General features: G+C 47.1%; 1 protein-coding gene across 2 annotated transcripts in view; it reads right to left on the bottom strand.

Moving 5' to 3' along the window:
• Window positions 1–19,111, bottom strand: part of LOC143928077 (complement factor H-related protein 1-like) — a 603,696-nt gene that overhangs the window by 406,241 nt on the left and 178,344 nt on the right. For both annotated transcript variants that reach the window (XM_077452692.1, XM_077452693.1), the window contains exon 3: window positions 7,720–7,896. In XM_077452692.1, coding sequence (XP_077308818.1) covers window positions 7,720–7,896 — 177 coding nt within the window. The remainder of the gene's footprint in view (window positions 1–7,719; window positions 7,897–19,111) is intronic.

Here is a 19,111-nt window from a genome sequence, read left to right as displayed (position 1 = left end):
GGAATGGCAACAAACTACGGTACCTTAAAATCTCAATAGGCGACGCTTTTTTTTTACGGTTACCAGGTTAGAGTTACAGAGGAGTTATAGTGCTAGAATTATTGCTCTCGCTCTGACGATCGCGGCGATACCTCACATGTGTGATTTGAACACCGTTTACATATGCGGGTGCGACTTCCGTATGCGTTTTCTTTGCTTCGTGAGCTCACGGGGACGGCGGGAGCTTTAAAAATGTTATTTTTTTTATTTATTTTAAAATTAATAAATTGTTTGAAAAAAATAAAAATTTGATCACTTTTATTGCTGTCACAAGGAATGTAAACATCCCTTGTGACAGTAATAGGTGGTGACAGGTACTCTTTATGGAGGGATCGGGGGTCTTTAGACCCCCGATCCCTCCTTTACACTTCAATGTATTCAGATCACCGAAAATTTCGATTCTGAATACTATATATTTTTTTAAAACCGGCGTCATTGCTTATGGCTTCATTCCAGTCCCTCCATAGCCGCTGGAAGCGGCGGATGTGAGATCGGTGCTCCCGATTGAACGGGAGCACCGGTAAGAGCGGCGGGAGGGGGGGACATTCCCTCCCGCTCCTCCGGCATAACAGCCGAGCGGCTTTTAGCTGCATCAGTTGTTATGGCTGGATAGCCGATCGCCCGCTGTGAAAAACGGTACCGGAATGATGACTGCAGGTGTGGGCATCATCCCGGTATAACCCCCGGAAGCCGAGTACATCAGGGGTTTTAAAGGACTTTTTTTGTTCTGCAGAAATGACGCTTTGTGCAGGGACAGTTCTAAGCACAGGAAACACGCGCTCCTTCACAGCCATACTATAGACACCCCCCAGGTACGAAATTTAAAGAAATATTACACTTTTATTGTTTCACTTTAATCATTATTAAAATCACTGCTCCCGAAAAAACTGACATTTTTAAAACTTTTTTTTTGCATTGATCCATGTCCCCTGGGGCAGGACCCAGGTCCCCAAACAATTTTTAGGACGGTAACTTGCATATTAGCCTTTAAAATTATCACTTTAGATTTTGAACGTTCGAGTCCCATAGACTTTAATAGGGTTCTAAAGTTCACACGCAGTTTAGGTCTGTTCGCACGTTCTGGTGCAAACCAAACAGGGGGGTGTTCGGCTTGTCCTTATTATTGACCATGTGTGGAGTGTTTAACTGGTTTATCCAATAATAGATTTTCACGAGGTACTCTATCAGTAATATGTAATTCCCTATTATAAGCCGATTTAGGGTAACCTCTTTTCTCAAATCTTGTAGACATGTGTATCTCTTCTTGTCAAATCTGATTGCCTGCTACATAATCTTTTTAATCTAAGGAATTGGCCCACTGGGATGCATTTATTATTATGGCTTGTATGGTTTGAATCAGCGCACAAAAGCGTATTCCCCGCAGTGGGCTTCCTATAGAGATTAGAAATTATACTATTGCCCTCTCCTGTCAATCTGACTTCCAGAAATTTGATGGACCTTTTCTGTTGTTGTCCCGTGAATCTCTAATTTAGCATATTGTCATTCATGTACTCCAACCATTTTTTCAGGCTGATATGTTGCCCGGAAACGATAAACAAGAGGTTATCAATGTATCTACAGTAAAATACAGTATCTTTTCGACGGGGACTATCCTGTCCAAAAATGCGGGACCTCTCCCACCATCCAATGTACAAATTTGCCAGGGATGGTGAGAATTTATTGCCCATAGAGGTCCCTCATTTTTGGACCGGCTAGTCCCCGTCAAAAAGATACTGTATTTTACTGTAGATACATTGATGACTGTAACGACACCCTAAGTGTGAAATGGGGTTAAAGCCATTCAGGACATTCCATTTCCAAACACAAAGGCAACTACCGAACACTTTAATCAGACGAACAAGAAACCCATACAAATAATTCTCCCCCAAGTACAAGAGACAAGGCTCTGTATTGATGGTCAAACAGAAATGAATCTTTATTTTGAGATCTTACACAAATATATACAGCAGGATGAAAATACAGCCTGTGACCGGAAACCTAATTAACATGACCTAATTATCTAATCCTTTAGACAGCCTAGGTGTCTCCTAGCTCACTGACTATACAATACACACTGTATTTGTATTATTATCTATTATACATTTTCTTTATTATTTCTGATTCTTTTAGCCTTTGATTGCACCAAGTAGGGAAGCTACATTTAGCTTACACTTACATATTTATATCTTTTTAGTTATTCATTTATTTGAATTTATTGTATTCATTAGTAGTGATGGACGAACTTCCGACGGGACGTTTCGCAAACACGATCCGCAAATGTGCCCAAAAGTTCACGAACCTTGCGGTTCGTGGCGGACCCCATTCACTTTAATGGCAGGCGAACCTTAAAAACCTCCAGGTCATATTTTCAGCCACAAAATACTTACTAGCTGTGCACACATAGTCCCACAACATGGACACTGACAGACGTATTAAGTGAATCTGGGATCGACAACGACAAGCATTCTTTTTTTATCTGTGAAATTTTGTCAATTCAGGAGTGCATGAAGGCCATGGAGAAGAGGCAAGGTCAGGCCAGGCTATGAAGGGGTGCAGGACTCAGGAGATGATCAGTGCCACAGTCAGGGCAGCGCAGTCCTGTGCCAGTGTCCCAGTGTGCCAACCTGTGCTTGAGCCCCTGACCCCTCCCTCTGCCTGGCCCTTCCCCCCACCTATGCAGGGCACCACTGCGGTGGTCCAGAGGTGCCAGTCCAGTGCTGATCCTCAGCCATGGTGCTGGCACTGGCTGCTGATTGGCTTCTCCGCTGCTATCTCCCTCACTGTCTGAATCCAGCACCGCGATAGAGACAGAGCACTGACACCAGCACCGCGATAGAGACTGAGCACTGACACCAGCACTGCGATAGAGACTGAGCACTGACACTAGCATCATGATAGAGAGCACTGACACCACACTAGCACCGTGATAGAGAGCACTGACCCCAGCACCGAGATAGGGAGCACTGACACCACACCAGCACCGTGATAGAGAGCACTGACACCAGCACCGAGATAGAGAGCACTGATACCACACCAGCACCGTGATAGAGAGCACTGAGACCAGCACCGTGATAGAGAGCACTGATACTACACCAGCACCGAGATAGAGAGCACTGACACCAGCACCGAGATAGAGAGCACAGACACCACACCAGCACCGTGATAGAGAGCACTGATACCACACTAGCACTGATACCAGCAACTCGCTGCAGGACCCAAAAATATGACACCGCTCAACCTCTTCAAACAGGAGGGTACGGGCATATAGTACGGTGTTTTTTTTGTACAAGTGAGCCAAAGGTAGAAAAAAGGTCCGTGTGCTAGATTATATAAATCGTTTATAGCGTTATGCATATACATGGTCTACTGGTCACATGTGTTGAATTCCTCCGAGATCCATGCCTCATTCATTTTTATAAATGTGAGGTAATCAAAACCGTTGTGAGCTAGGCAAGTACGCTTATCGGTCACGATCCCCCTTGCTGTGCTGAACGGGCTTTCGGACAGGACACTGGATGAGGTTCAAGCCAACAGTTCCATTGCAAATTGTGCAAGCTCTGGCCAGAGGTCAAGCCTGCCCACCCAGTAGTCCAGGGGTTCATCACTTCTCAGAATGTCCACATCGGCCGTTAACTCAATGTAGTCAGACACCTGTCGGTCTAGGCGTTCCCTGATGTTGAATCCGGATGACACCTGTCGATGGGTCGGCTGAAAGAACGACCTCATATCAGAAGTGACCAACACATCTTCAAACCACCCTCTTCTTACAGGTGCTGTTGGATTGGTACCCGCAACTCTTTCTATGGGAGTGGGAATTCCTCTGCCAATGCATGCAAAAGCAGAATGCAGCATTTCTCTAAGCAAGGCCTGGAAGTGCTCCATTCTGACAGCCCTCTGAGATGGTGGTAACATTTCCACCATTTTGTGTTTGTACCAGGGGTCTAAGTACGTTGCCACCCAGTACTGGTCCTTGACCTTTATGCTTTTTATACGGGGGTCCCTGTTAAAACACTGGAGCATGAAGGCCCCCATTTGCACTAAACTGGAAGCAGTGTGGTGGCCTGGCTCCTGCTCATCATCCAGGATAATGTCGTCCTCCTCGTTCTCCTCCCCCCATCCACGGACAACAACAGGGATCCCAGAAAGGTTTAAAGCATGGCACCATCCTCCTCTGACTCCTCCTCAGACACCTGTTGCTGACTTGTCTCAGATAGAGTAGCCCCCCTGGGAATTCATCCAGCATTGCGACTTCCTCATCTTCCTTCTCCTGCTCTTCCACGGCTTGATCAATGACACGATGCAATGCACGCTCCATAAAGAAGGTATAAGGTACCATGTCACTCATCAGATGGCCGCAGAAGTCTGCATGCGTCACGCATGAGCAGCCACTGGCTCGGTGAAAAAAGCCAAGCTCCCCAGAACCTGTTCTGCCGCAAAGTTCGTACAGGTAGTCGTTAACTGCACTTTTCTGCTAGAGCAGCCTAGCAAGCATATAGAAGGTTGAGATCCATCGCGTTGGGCAATCGCAAATAAGACGTCTGACTGGCAGATTCTGTCACTGCTGAATGTCAGCAAGGCGAGCCGTGGCCGTGAAAGATCTTCTGAAATGGGCCGAGATTTTCCTTGCCTGCCGCAAGATGTCCTGGAACCCAGGGTATTTGACAACGAATCTCTGCAGGACCAATTTTAAGACGCGTGCCATGCATGGCACGTGCATAATTTTGCCCTGTTTCAATGCGCTAAGCAGATTGGCCCCGTTGTCACACACCACTTTACCAACTGTCAAATTGAGCGGTGTTAGCCACTGATCTGCCTGTGAACGCAAAGCTGAAAGGAGTGCAAGGTCAGTGTGGCTCTTGGCTTCTAGGCACAACAGACGCAGCACAGCATGGCAACGTCTCACCTGGCATGTCGAATAGGTTCTTGGGATCTTGGGCGGTGCAGCGGAAGAGACGCTAGCAGCGGAAAAGGAGGAGTCAGCCGAGGAGGAGAGTGAGGATGGAGTAGGAGGAGAAGAAGAGGCAGGCCTGCATGCAATCCGTGGCGGTAAAACCAAATCTACACGGGTGCCACGGGTTACATGTTTGATGGCCGTCAGAAGGTTCACCCAGTGGGCAGTAAAAGTTATATACCTTCCCTGCCCGTGTTTGCTAGACCACGTGTCTGTGGTCAGATGTATCTTGGCACCGACACTGTGTGCCAGAGATACATTCACTTGCTGCTGAACATGTCCATATAGCTCTGGGATGCCTTTTGTGTGAGAAATACTTCCTTCCTGGGACCTTCCATTGGTGTTCCAATGGCCACAAATTTTCGAAAGGCCTTCCAAGTCCACCAGTTTATATGGCAGTAGTTGGTGGGCTAACAGTTCTGACAAGCCAACAGTCAACCGTTGGGCAAGAGGGTTTTCCGGCGTCATCATTTTTTTACGTTCGAACATTTGGCCCACAGAACTCTGCCTTTTTCCAGAAAAACGTGAGGACGGCATGATGGAAGGTAGAGTGGAGGACAATTCTGAGGAGAGAGGAGAAGGAGAAGTAGAAGAGGTTGGATGGTGAGAGCCAGAAGTGTGGTTTTGTGGGTTCCCACTGGGCTCGGCGATGGCAGCTCATGTGCCTTCTTAAGGCGGTCATCCCTAGGTGAGTGTTGGGCTTCCCGTGACTTATGTGTTGGCTGCAAAGGCTGCAGATGGCAACACTATTGTCAGCAGCGGACACGTTAAAAAAAGTCCACACTGCGGAGCCATGTGTCGGTGTCCTGGGAGTGCCAGATGTGACCGTACATGGTTGATGCTTCGCTCCTGATACATTAGCAGTCTGGTTTGTCCCTCCTGTGCAATGTAAGTTCCGCCTGCTTCTCCTCCCTATCTGCTGGTCCATATCTCCCTCTGAACTCCCCTCATCTTCCTCTATTGTGGGCACCCACGTGATATCACTAGACACGTCATCACACGTCATCACGACAGTAGGCAGCAACACTGGGGACCAACCTCCTTGGGCTGATCTGTGTACTGTTGTCAGACTGCTGAGTGGTGGTTGTTCCTACCTCCTCTTCCTGATCCAATGCCAAGAATGGCTGCGCATTGGCAATGTCTTTTGATGGATCAGAAAATAATTCCTGTGACTCAAGCGGGGGGTATATGGTGGTGGTGGTGTTGGTGGTAGTGTCTTTGGGGGTGCACACAGCAGAGAGTGAAGAAGAAGGTGCAGATCGAGAGGATGAGGAGGGTGCAGAAGAATAAGGCTGAGTGAGCCACTCAACCAAGTCTGGTGTGTCCTTTAACGTAATTGAATGCACCTTCTGAAATTTGCCACTTTGGCTCAAGCCTGTTGCTCCTGCCCTACCCCTACCACCCCTGCGGAAGGGCCTGCCTCTTCCTCTGCCTGTCATTTTTTAAATGACCCTGTCACAAAAGTCTCTAGAGAAGTACAGTATATGTGGAAGAAGGTATATAACACCCCACTTCAAGCTGTTGTTTTGGGGGGCCACTGGTCTATCACACCAGTTATAATACTTTTTTCTAATTCACGTTTGTCACTCTTGGTAGTATCGCTGCAGAACCGCTCAGCAGTCACAATGCTGCTCAGTGGAAATGCACTATACTATGCTTTCTATATTTGAAAGTATTTTATATGTGTACACCCCTATATACTGCACACCAAATAGTACACCTATACCAGTCCTTAAAAGGACCTTTGTGGACCTAATAGTAGCTAGCTAGTAGCTAGTGAATTGCAGACTGTCCCTGCACCAAACTGTCCCTCCCTACACTGAGAAACGACAGCTGCAGAATCGGTCAGCAACACTGCATGCAGTGCACTTACAATAATATGCTTTCTATATTTGAAAGAAAGTATATTATACGTGTACTACAACCCTATGTACTGTACACCTATACCAGTCCTTAAAAGGACTTTTGTGGACCTAATAGTAATAGCTAGTGATTACAGACTGACTGTCCCTGCTCCACACAGTGTCCTTTCCCTACACTGACAAAAGACAGAATGTAAAATGGCCGCGAGATCAGGTCTATTTATAAGGTAGGGGGTATGTCCATGTGCTGAAATGTCTCAATTGGCTGTCCTGTACCCCATGACACATGGATGTGTCATGGGTCAAATTTCTTCACAATGTAAACAAATATGTCCGCCGCGAACAGCGCCAGAAGTCCACCGGTTTGGCGAATCGAACGAGCAAAGTTTGCCGTGAACCGACCACCGGGTGAACTGCAAGGCCATTTCTATTCATTAGCTCTTTGCTTCTCCCCTCCAGGTGCAATTCATTTCGGGGCATTAACAAGGTCTGATTTTATGGGGCGGTTTCTTCCAATATTGCTTTGCATTTGATTGGCTGTCTATTTTTCATTAGCCCTATATATATATATATATATATATATATATATATATATATATATATATATATATATAATCAGACTTTGTTTGTTCAGCTATGACTAAGCATCTGTTTGTGATGTGAAACACATTAGCTTTTCTTCCCTGTCTTCTATGCTTAAGATATGACTGTTTTTGGATTTTAATCTTTCAATAAAGATGCCTTCAGCAGTGTGCGGACATCCAGGATTTTTCCTTCCTTCCTAACTTGTACTATGTAATGTTATTCTTGCTATACCCAATAAAGAAATAACTTCTTAAAAAATGAATACAAGAAAGAAATACTTACTAACACACTTCAGAGGTGGGCTCCATCCATGTGCTGTGCATGTCCTGGGCTCCTCGGGGTTGTGCTCAATTTGGTATCCTTCATTGCATGTGAGTGTAACAGTTTCTCCGTCTCTATATGTTTCCTTGGTGTATTGGACTATACCATTTATCACAGTCTCTTTGTAGCAAACAATGTCTAAAAAAATAAATAAAAGATCAATATCATACAAGAAAATTGTACTATGAAATATGAAAAGGTTAAATGAACAGCAGCAGCAAAAACAGAGCTCAGCGTTACTGGCCCCCTACAATCAGCACAAATGAAAACTCAAGTGTGTTTCTTTAGTGCTACGTTTGTGCTGTTTTGTGCTGAAAAAAATTATTTTTGTGCTGCTTTTATTTTTACGATATTAGCAATTGTTTTTTCCACTATGACATCACCTAGCCCCCCTACAACACCCAAATGACACAAAAATGGTCTCGTAGGTTAGTGCTACATTTGTGCCCATTTGTGCTGTTATGGTTTATAAGTTAGAACAGTTTTTTTTTTTTTAAACCCCATTCACTTTGCCCCCCCCCCCCCCCCCCCTACAATCAGCACAAATAAAAACTCAAGTGTGTTTCTTTAGTGCTACATTTGTGCTGCTAAAATTTTTATTTATTTGTGCTATTATGGTTTTTAAAGGGGTTGTAAAGGTAAATGTTTTTTCACCTTAATGCATTCTATGCATTAAGGTGAAAAAACATCTGACAGTCCCGGCGCCCCCAGCCCCCCCATTTTACTTACATCACCCCTCGAAAGTCCCGCGCTCATCCCCCACCGTCCTTTCCACCGTTCGCTGATTGGCTGGAGTGGATGGATGGAAAGCAGCGCAGCCATTGGCTCGCGCTGCTGTCAATCGCATCCACTGACGCGGAGCGTCGGGGCGGGGCCGTGTGATACAGCGAGCGGCTATAGCCGCCGGCTGTATCACGGGAGCGCGCCCGCAGATGCTTCTCATCATGCGAGGGAGCTCGCATGAACGTGAGAAGCACCTGCGGGAGGAAGCAGAGACAGCCACCGAGCGACCCCAGAAGAACAGGTTCGGGGCCACTCTGTGCAAAACGAGCTGCACAGTGGAGGTAAGTATAACATGTTTGTTATTTTAAAAAAATAAAAAAATTCACTTTACAATCCCTCTAAGTTACAACTGTTTTTTTTAAACCCCACCCACTTTGCCCCCCCCCCCCCCCCCCCCCCCCACAATCAGCACAATTGAAAACTCAAGTGTGTTTCTTTAGTGCTACGTTTGTTCTGTTTAAATTTCCTTTCTGACTTTTTTTCCTTTCTGACTTTGTTTACATTTTCATTGTATCTTTTATATTTTTTCGCGTTAATAATAATTTATTAAAGGTCACTGAGCCAACCTACTACAACCAAAAGACATGAAATTGGGCTGGTTGGTTAGAACCTCATTTGTGCTGGTTTGTGCTGCTATAATTTTTATTTGTGCTGTTATGGTTTTTAGTTATTACAGCTTGTTTATATTTGATAACACCCCTCCCACTTTGCACCCCATGTTATTAAATCTTAAAAACAAACATACTATTTGTTAGTGCTACGTTTGTGCTTTTTTGTGTCATAAAAATAAAAATTTGTGCTGCTTTTATTTTTATTTTTTTTCAAATATTTTTTATTAAATTTTTTGAAACAAGGAAAGCCAAGGATTGTACATAATTCACAATATGAACAATAACGCTGCTTTTATTTTTAAAGCGGGAGTCTGCCGGGAGTCTGCCGTATTTTTTTTTAAAGCCAGCAGCTACAAATACTGCAGCTGCTGACTTTTAAAATAGTGACACTTACCCGCCCAGCGCGCCCGGGATGTCGGCACCCGAAGTCGATCTCTAGATCGTCTCTCAGGTGCTGCCGCCGCCATCTTGAATATGGGAATCAGGAAGTGGAGCCACCCCGCCCTCCTGTCACGTACCTGGTTAGTGAGCTCCTGGTTAGATAGCAACCATGGGAGCACAGTGAGGTATGAGTGCCTGAGAGCAGGTGGATATGGCAGCAGAGTCGGCACTAGCTCAGTGAAGTTTGCACCCCATGTTTGTAAAACCTGAATACATATACAATATACTATTCATTTGTGCCGCAGTTGTGCTGATTTGTGCTGCAAAAATGAGCGTTTGTGCCGGTTCGGTTTCTGAGATATTAGATATTCAATTTAATGTAAGCCCTGCCCACTTTGCACCCCATGTTGCTGAATTTTAAAAACAAACACACCATTTGTTTGTGCCGCATTTGTGCTGGTTTGTGCCGCAAAAATAAACATTTGTGCCGCTTTGGTTTTCGGAGATATTGTGCATTATTGTTGCTTAACCGCTTGCTGACCACCTCACACCGATATACATTGGCAGATGGGCTCGTACAGGCAAACTAACGTACCTGTACGTTGTCCTTTAAGAGGCAGCAAGCTCCTCGAATTGGGTCGCGGGTCCCGCGCACTCGATGTAAACAAGCATCTCCCTGTTCTGCCTAGTGACAGTGTCAGTGATCTCTGCTCTCTGTGATCGGGAGCAGAGATCAGTGACATGTCACACGTAGCCACGCCCCCACAGTTAGAATCACTCCCCAGAACATACTTAACCCCTACACTGCCCCCTAGTGGTAAACCTCTTCACTGTCAGTGTCATTTACACAGGAATCAGTGCATATGTATAGCCCTGATTGTTGTATAAATGACAATGGTCCCAAAAATGTGTCACAAATGTCCGATGTGTCCTCCATAATGTCGCAGTCACAATAAAAATCTCTGATCACTGCCATTACAAAAAAAAATATTATTAAAAATGACTCATCCCTGGGGGAGGAGCCCACCTATTCCTGATGCTGGGTGGGCTGGGGAGATACACAGACACCCCCAGAAGCCTAGCCCCCTGACGATGAAGGTGATTTCTTCCAGGAGCACCACCCATGGGCGCAGCCGATCGCTTTGCAGGTAGTCCTGAAAGGGGCCCCCATGGGCCTCCCAATGTGGCACCAAGCTCTGGAGGAGGAGACCGGAGAGAAGTGCTCCAGGGGCCGAGACCTCCAAGCTCGTTCGGACTCCTGCCTCCCTGTCCTTGACCCGGAGGCTCGATCTTGCAGGACAGATGAGAGCTGCTCCTGCAGCCACTCTGCTCCTCTGGACGCCGCCTCTGACCTGAGCTGGGAAGGAAGCCTGTCCATGTCTGCCATCTCTGCCATCTTGTCCAGCAACCACAGGGGATTCAAGTTGCTACCTGCGCTGTGAGATCCTCTGGACGTGGGGTTTCAGCAACTATAACGCACAATATCTCTGAAACCAAAGCGGCACAACCATTTATTTTTGCAGCACAAACTGGCAGAAACAAATGGCGTGTTTGTTTTTAAAATCCAGCAACATGGGGTGCAAAGTGGATGGGATTTCAACAACTATAACGCACAATATCTCCGAAACCAAAGCCCGCACAAACGTTTATTTTGCGGCACAAACCAGCACAAATGCGGCACAAATGGCATGTTTGCTTTTAAAATTCAACAACATGGGGTAAAAAGTGGGTGAGGCTTACATTAAATTGAATGTTTAGTATCTTCGAAACTGAACCAGCACAAACCCTCATTTTTGTGGCACAAATCAGCACAAATGTGGCTCAAATGAATGGTATGTTTTTATTCAAACATGGGGTGCCAACTTCACACAGCTCAAACGTAGCACTAAGCAACGAGACTAGTTTGTGTCATTTAGTCATTTTAAGGGGGCTGAGTAACCTTTGGTGACCTTTAATAAATCATTAATAATGCAAAAACAATAAAAGTCAGAAAGGAAATTTAAACAGAACAAACATAGCACTAAAGAAACACACTTGATTTTTTATTTGTGCTGATTGTTGGGGGGCAAAGTGAGTGGGGTTTGAAAAAAAACTGTTATAACTTAAAAACCATAACAGCATGAATAAAAATTTTTAGCAGCACAAACCAGCACAAACGTAGCACTATCCAACGAGACCAGTTTTGTGTCATTTGGGTGTTGTAGGGGGGCTGAGTGACCTTAATAAATCATTAATAACACAAAAACTATAAAAGATAGAACGGAAATTTAACCAGCACAAACGTAGCACTAACCAACAAGACCAGTTTTGTACCATTTAGCTGTTGTAGGGGGCTAGGTGATGTCATAGTCTGGAAAAAAACAATTGCCAATATCTTAAAAATAAAAGCAGCACAAATGTAAATCTTTACGGCACAAAACAGCACAAACGTAGCACTAAAGAAACACACTTTTTTTTTTTTTTGTGCCGATTTTATTTGTGAATTGAGCGGCTGTTTCAGGGCACTTTGCAGGCTCTATTTTTAGCACTTTATCGCCTGCAAAGCGCCTCAGTGTGAAAGGGATCTTAATGCATGAGCTTTTGTTCATTCCAAAAATAGTAATAATAGTAATAATGACAGCTTTTGCAATAAATTGTCAGGTCCCCCACTGCCTTAATGCTACCAGCCCAAGCATGTACCTGCCATCATTGTACAAGTCCACAAACCTGCATTACTTGACATGGCTATCAAAAGTTGCAATAATCTGGCATTTAATTATTTTTACTCTCTGAATACAGTAATCATAAATTTTCTCTTTCTTTCACTTACTGGCACAGCTCCATTAATCTTGACCATAGGTTGTTACCCCACCTTCAGGAGAGGACTAGGCAGAGCATGTTATACATGTGAAGAAACAGAACTTTACAGTTCCGCCCAGGGAGCGGTCCCTCCAGGAACATCCCTTCAGCCTGCTTCCTGAAGCTTCAGTTTTTTTCTGCTTAGTGAAGGAGATGGATCTAGGAACCCTGCGGGCCCATCGGTCCTGGGATTTTTTTGCAGAAGTTTGTCTTTTGCTCCAGATTAAGATCCTGTGATCTGCTATCAACAGCTGATTGGGTGACAGGCTGGATACCCTTATCCCTGTAGTCTCCCCAGCCTGGCCAGCAAGCGTGTGCAGACCATAGCTACGCACTGGGTCAGCCACAGCATGCCCCTCAGGCTGCAGAGGCAGCCGGTGAGCGCAATGCTCCGGGGCACACATATGACCGGGCTACTGATGTCTGAATCTCAGTGTGCCATGGCCAGCAGCCACCCCATACTGATCGGAGAGTGGGTCTGTGATGGAATGTCCCCAGCTCATCCGGATCGTAAGTACAGCTCTCCCTGCCCCAGTGGGCTGAGCAACTGGACATTACCTGGGAGGTCGATTCAGGGGTCCCTCTCCTCCCTCTCTTCTCTCCCTGTCCCTATCTCCCCTCCCCCGTGGGGGATTCTGCATGGGTTGCTGAGCGGTGTGTGTGCCATATAGATAGGGGTCCCATGAGGGGCTTTCACCTTGGGTGGGGGGCTGCACTGGGTGGCTGTGCCCCTGGGTGGCTGTTGTCTCTCCGCTGGGTGTCTGGAGGTCTGCACATGCTGATCACCATAGCGCTGTTCTGCCGCCATTTTCTCTGTCTTTTTTCACTGTCCCTCTCTCTGTACAGTTTGGCGGCCATGTTTGATGTGACTCACGGAGAAGCATGCTCAGGAACCATTTGTAGTTTGGTGGACATTTTTCCTGTAATTATGCCCTTTATACTGGATGCCCGGTGGCCATTTTGTTGTAGCCCAGCAAGGTTTTTATGCCCTGTGTTGGTCCCTGAGGCTCAGAACAGCACGGTTTCTTCACTCAGACACCTGGAAGCTGACACAGGACACAGGCACTACTAGCTGAATGGCGCAGAACTCAGTCAGGGTGGTGAGTCCTGCAGTGGGGGCCCCTCAGCATGCAGCAACTAGAAGGGTGGGACTATATACCTGTCCTAAGTCCCCAACAGGTGGAAGACAGGGTGGATTAGCATGGCTTCAGAAACTGATGTTTCTTCCCCCTAACCCCCTGCAATGCATCCGGCTCGCCTGCAAACAGTGCAGTGCCTTTGGACGCCTTCTCAGCGGTCCTGAAAATGTTTGTTGCCAGGGTGGAGGCGGTGTGGGGGCGCAAGCGTGGTAGAAAGTGGCCCCTGCCCCCCGTCCTCCGGGGAGAGCTCTTGCGCAGACATGGACCCCGCAGTGACTGGTGGCCCCTGCTCTGTCGTTTCAGATGATGCTGACCAGGACCGATCGGACAGTGAGGATGAGTCCCTGTCCAGGTCCGCACAAGAAAATCGCAATTTGGAGCATTTATCACAGCTGCATGTGATACCCCGAAGATCAGGATACATCAGGGCCTTCTGCTGCAGTAGCCTTCCCTTTTGGGTCCCATAAGCCAGCCTGTACACCTAAGGTGTTTCCGTATCTGACTTATTTCGATAAGTTCATTTAGAGGAATGGGGGCGACCGCAACGCATCTTTTTTCAGTCCAAAAACGCATTGCGGTGTGTTACCCCCTTGAAGAGAGCCTTCCTAAATAATGGTCAGCTCCTCCCATCATGGACCCCCCAGTATCCAGGTTAAATAAAAGTAACCACGATCCCGGTAGAAGGGGTTCCTGTGTTTAAGGATCCCACAGGCAGTGACCCATTCCTTATTTATGGTTGGGGGGTCAGCAATACGACCAGTACTAACCACAGCACTTGTGTCACAGACACTTACTGAATGGGCAAAACTTTTGCACCGCAAATTGGAGAAGCAGCAGGCTACTCCCGTCTGCGTGGAACTAGCAGACCAGTTAGTGCAGGTCTTAAGTATGTTTGGAACGTGGCTCTGGATACACTTCCTCTGCTATCCAGGGTTTCAGTGTCAGCAGTTGTGCTGAGGCCCCTGATTTGGCTGAAATGCTGGTCGGCGGACCAGGCATTTGAAAAAGCCTTGACGGAGCTACCCTTCCTTGATGAGCGGCTCTTTGGAGCCTGGTTGGATGATATTATTAAGAATGTCACAGGTGGGAAGAGTACCTTGCTCCCACAGGCCAGGAAGACTAAAGCCGCGTACACACGGGCGGACTGTATGGCCTACTTAGTCCGTCGAAACACATTTCAGTGGACAGTCCGCTCGTGTGTGGGCTTCAGCTGACTTTTTCAGCGTGCAGTCTGGCGTACTAAGTATTTTGGAATTTTCGAAATTCTGTCCGTCATACTTTGGTTTCAGCGGACAATCCGCTCGTCAGTAGGCTAGTTCGACAGACTAAGAATGGCGCATGCTCAGAAAGGATTTACACGGCGGAAGGGTGCATTGCTGTGTATTGGACTTCCTATTTCTAGTCCCATCGTACGTGCTGTACACGTCATCGCGCAAGCTTTCGACGGACTGTTTGTTCATCCGTGTGTGGTCAAGTCCGTTCATTCGAAAGTATGACGGACTGTCCGTCGGATTGTATGACGGACTAAGTAGGCCATACAGTCGGCCCGTGTGTACGCGGCTTAAGGAGCCACGCCGCAGGCAAAGGCCCTCATTTTCCGCTCAAAAGAGGTTTTTTCGTCCGTCCGGGACTTCAGCTAAACGCTCCAACAGGACGACCTTTGGGGACAAAGCGTCCCTGGAACCGCAAGACTAAAAAGCCTGCGAGCAAAAGTGCTACCGCATGAAGGTTTGCTCCGCCCATCAGAAGGGTGGGGGGTCGCCTTTGGGAGTTTGCAGCCCGGTGGGCCTCTCGGCTATCTTACCAATGGGTCTGCAAACTGATTTCTTTGGCTACAAAATAGAGTTCCTCTCTTGACCACCAAACAGATTCTTCCCTTCCCTCATACCCTTACTCCAGGCTCACTGGGAGACCCCATGAGGGCAGTATGGGACCTGCTAAGCCACAGGGGGATAGTCCCTGTTCCGGTGTCAGAAAGGTTCCATGGGGTTCTACCTTAATGTGTTTGTAGTCCTCAAAGAAGGAAGGGGTACGTCCAATCGTGGACCTAAATTGCTTTGTTTAAGTACAGAGGCTCAGTGTGGAATCAGCTCGCTCAGTAGTCGCTGCACTCCATTAAGGGGACTCCTTGACGTCTTTAGACATCCAGGATGCGTATTTGCACATACCCATATACCTCAGACATCAGAGGGTTCTGCGAAATGCAGTGGGGGAAGCCCACGAGAAGCAAGAGTTTTTCTCCCTTCAGACAAACTGCAGACTCTTAGAAATTATCACTGAACCGCAGTTGGCCGTTGCTGCGTTTTCTGCATGCGAGTTCTGGGCTTCATGGTGACCTCCCTCGAGGCGGTACCTTATGCCCACTTTCACACCAGAAGGAGATATTAAAACAATGGGACATATCTCCATTGTCCCTGGATCGGCAGATTCAGGTGAGCCAGTCAGTCAGGGACTCCCTGCTTTGGTGGCTGAGGTCCCCGGCACTTCGGTCCAGGAAGTCATTCCTACTTCTGCTTTGGACTGTGATCACAACAGACACCAGCCTGACTAGCTGGGGTGGAGTACTGGGAGTACAGTAGACTCGGGGTCTCTGGTCAGATGAGGAACCCAAGTTGCCGATCAATATGCTCAAACTTCGAGAATTCAGGCTTTGCCTCTCCACATGGTCGATGGGACTACAAGAGCGTCCGATCAGGATCCAGTCAGACAACGCCACGGCAGTGGCATATGTCAACCATCAAGGAGGAACAAGAAGTTTGGCTGCAGCACAGGAGGTCACTCACATCCTTCAGTGGACAGAGCGATAGGTACTGGCCTTGTCAGCAATTTAGCAAATATAGGCGCACAACTCTGAATCAGTACGGTAAAATCTTCCAATACATTTAGCTAAAAGTCTCTAATGGTAACAGTCCAAGTTCAAATAATATGTAAATTAGTACTATCTGAACTAAAATCCAAGGGTATGCAAACCAGGCAGCCGTCAGTTGGAAATGAAACCATATTCCATAGAACTACAAGAATAGACAAGTAGAGAGGCACCTCTGGGTGCAGTAGTTAAATAAAAGATTTGAATAAACAACAAATTGTGCACTTACATTAAGCAGAATATTAATTCCATCATGCGGAAGTATACGATCTAGTGCACAGCGTGATCAGATGGCCACATTCCATTCCGGGGAAAACGTCTACTTAAACTTATATGCAATGCCTGCTATTATTCTGCTAAATGTGAGTGCACAATTTGTTGTTTATTAAAATCTTTTATTTAACTACTGCACCCAGAGTTGCCTCTCTACTTGTCTATTCTTGTCGGCAATTTACATCCCGGGAGTAGAAAACTGGCAGGCAGCCTACCTAAGTCGCCAGATGCTGGGCCCAGGAGAATGGGCGTTGCATCCAGAGATGTTCAGGCTACTGTGCCTGCTGTGGGGCACACCAGACGTGGATCTTCTGGCCTCCCGTCTCAGTCAGAAGGTGCCAAGATCGTATACAGGATAAGAGATCCTTGGGATAAGAGATCCTTGGGCAGACGCATCAATCGGGTTGGTGGCTCCATGGGATCAGTACCGACTGATCTACGAATTTCCCCCACTAAAGCTACTAACACGTCTGCTCTGCAGAGTGGAGGCCGAGGGGGTTCCAGTAATACTGATTGACTGGTTTGGCCTCAGCGTCCCTGCCGTGCCGACCTAGTACGCCTGGTTGCAGAGGCTCCCTGGCGACTGCCATTTGCGAGAGGAGCTTCTGTGTCAAGGTCCGATTCTCCATCCTGTGTTACCATGGCTGTTGAGAGCCAGGTGCTAAGGTACCGAGGCTGATCGGACTCGGTGATCTCTCTATGCTGAGAGCACGGAAATCCGATTCTCGGAAGATATACCATTGTACCACGAAGGCATACATCTCTATGTGTGAGGAAAAAGGATGGCGTCCGCACACCTATTCCAGGACCCTGCTGTTTCTACAATGAGGAGTACACCAGAAATTGGCTTTAAGCACCATTAAAAGCCAAATATTAGCCTTGGCTGTCCCTTTTCAGTGACCCCTGGCATCTCACTCTAGTGATCACTTTTTTTCAGGCAGTCCGACGTGTAGTTCCTCCGGTGAGTCCACCGTTACCCCCATGGGATCTGAACTTGGTGTTATCAGAAAGCGCCGTTTGAGAACATCAGAGAAATTCCCTTGTTGACTCTTTCTCAGAAAGTGGTCTTTCTAGTGGCCATTAGGGTTTCGGAACTGGCGACCTTGCCTTGCAAGTCATCCTATCTGGTTATCCATAAGGATAAGGTGGTGTTGTGTCCGCAACCTTCTTTTCTGCACAAGGTGGTTTCAGCGTTCCACATCAATGAAGATATTGGGGGTCATTTACTAAGATGAATGTGATGCGCCGGTTCATACCTTAATTGGTGCGCCAGATAAATTATTAATTGAGCAGGTGAACCGGCGCACGCAAAAGCACAGAAGATGATAATATGCCGGCACACGGGATAATAATATGCCATTGATAATAGCGCACGCCGTATCATTAACAGTCCATTCACACAGGGGCAACGCGGCGTCCAGCGTGACTTTGGGAGGCAACTTGGACACAACTTGAGTATGAATCACAGCGTGACTTGGGACTTCAACACGACTTGGGGCGACTTAGAACACGACTGGGTGACCCAGGCCAGGCGTTTTTCATTTTAAATAAAAAACTGGCATGGGTTGCCCTTCAGGTCTGGTATTGATATTAAGGGGAACCCAGCGCCAAAAAAAAAGAAAAATGGCGTGGGGGTCCCCCTCAAAATCCATACCAGGCCCTTCAGGTTTGGTATGGATATTAAGGGGAACCCCGCACCAAAAAAAAGAAAAATGGTGTGGGAGTCCCCTTCAAAATCCATACCAGGTCCTTCAGGTCTGACATGGATTTTAAGGGGAGCCCCGCACCAAAAAAATGGCCTGGGGGCCCCCCTCAAAATCCATACCAGACCCTTATCCAAGCCCCCCAAAGCACCTTGTCCCCATGTTAATGAGGACCACGGGCTCATCCCCACAACCCTGGCCGGTGCTTGTGGGGGTCTGCGGGCGGGGGGCTTATCAGAATCTGGAAGCCCCCTTTAACAAGAGAACCCCCAGATCCCGCCCCTCCATGTGAAATGGAAAGGGGGTACAAAAGTACCCCTACCATTTCCCCAAAAAAATTACAAAAATGTTAAAAATGACAAGAGACAATTTTTGACAATTCCTTTATTAAAATCTTCTTCTTTCCATCTTCTTCGGGTCTTTTTCCTTCCTTCATCCTTTGATTTCTTCCTCCATCTTCTTCTTCCTCTTCTTCTTCCTCTGCTTTTTCCTCTGCTTCTTCCCCTGATCCCCTGCTTCTTGCTCCGATGCTGTCGTCCGGCATCTTCCTCCGTGGCGTCTCTTCTTCCTCGCTTCATTCTCGGGCCGCTCCACTCAATGGGAGGCTCTCGCTGTGTGACGCTTCTCTTCTTCTGACACTTCTTATATAACGGAGGGCGGGGGCCACCCGGTGACCCCGCCCCCCTCTGACGCACGGTTCCATTATATAAGTGTCAGAAGAAGAGAAGCGTCACACAGCGGGAGCCTCCCATTGAGCGG

This window comes from Lithobates pipiens, unplaced genomic scaffold (assembly GCF_037356315.1).
Source record: "Lithobates pipiens isolate NorthernLeopardFrog02 unplaced genomic scaffold, aLitPip1_a1.2 Scaffold_23, whole genome shotgun sequence".
NCBI lineage: Eukaryota > Metazoa > Chordata > Amphibia > Anura > Ranidae > Lithobates > Lithobates pipiens.
Note: the sequence above shows the minus strand (reverse complement) of the source record. Positions and strands in the feature narration are given on the sequence as shown.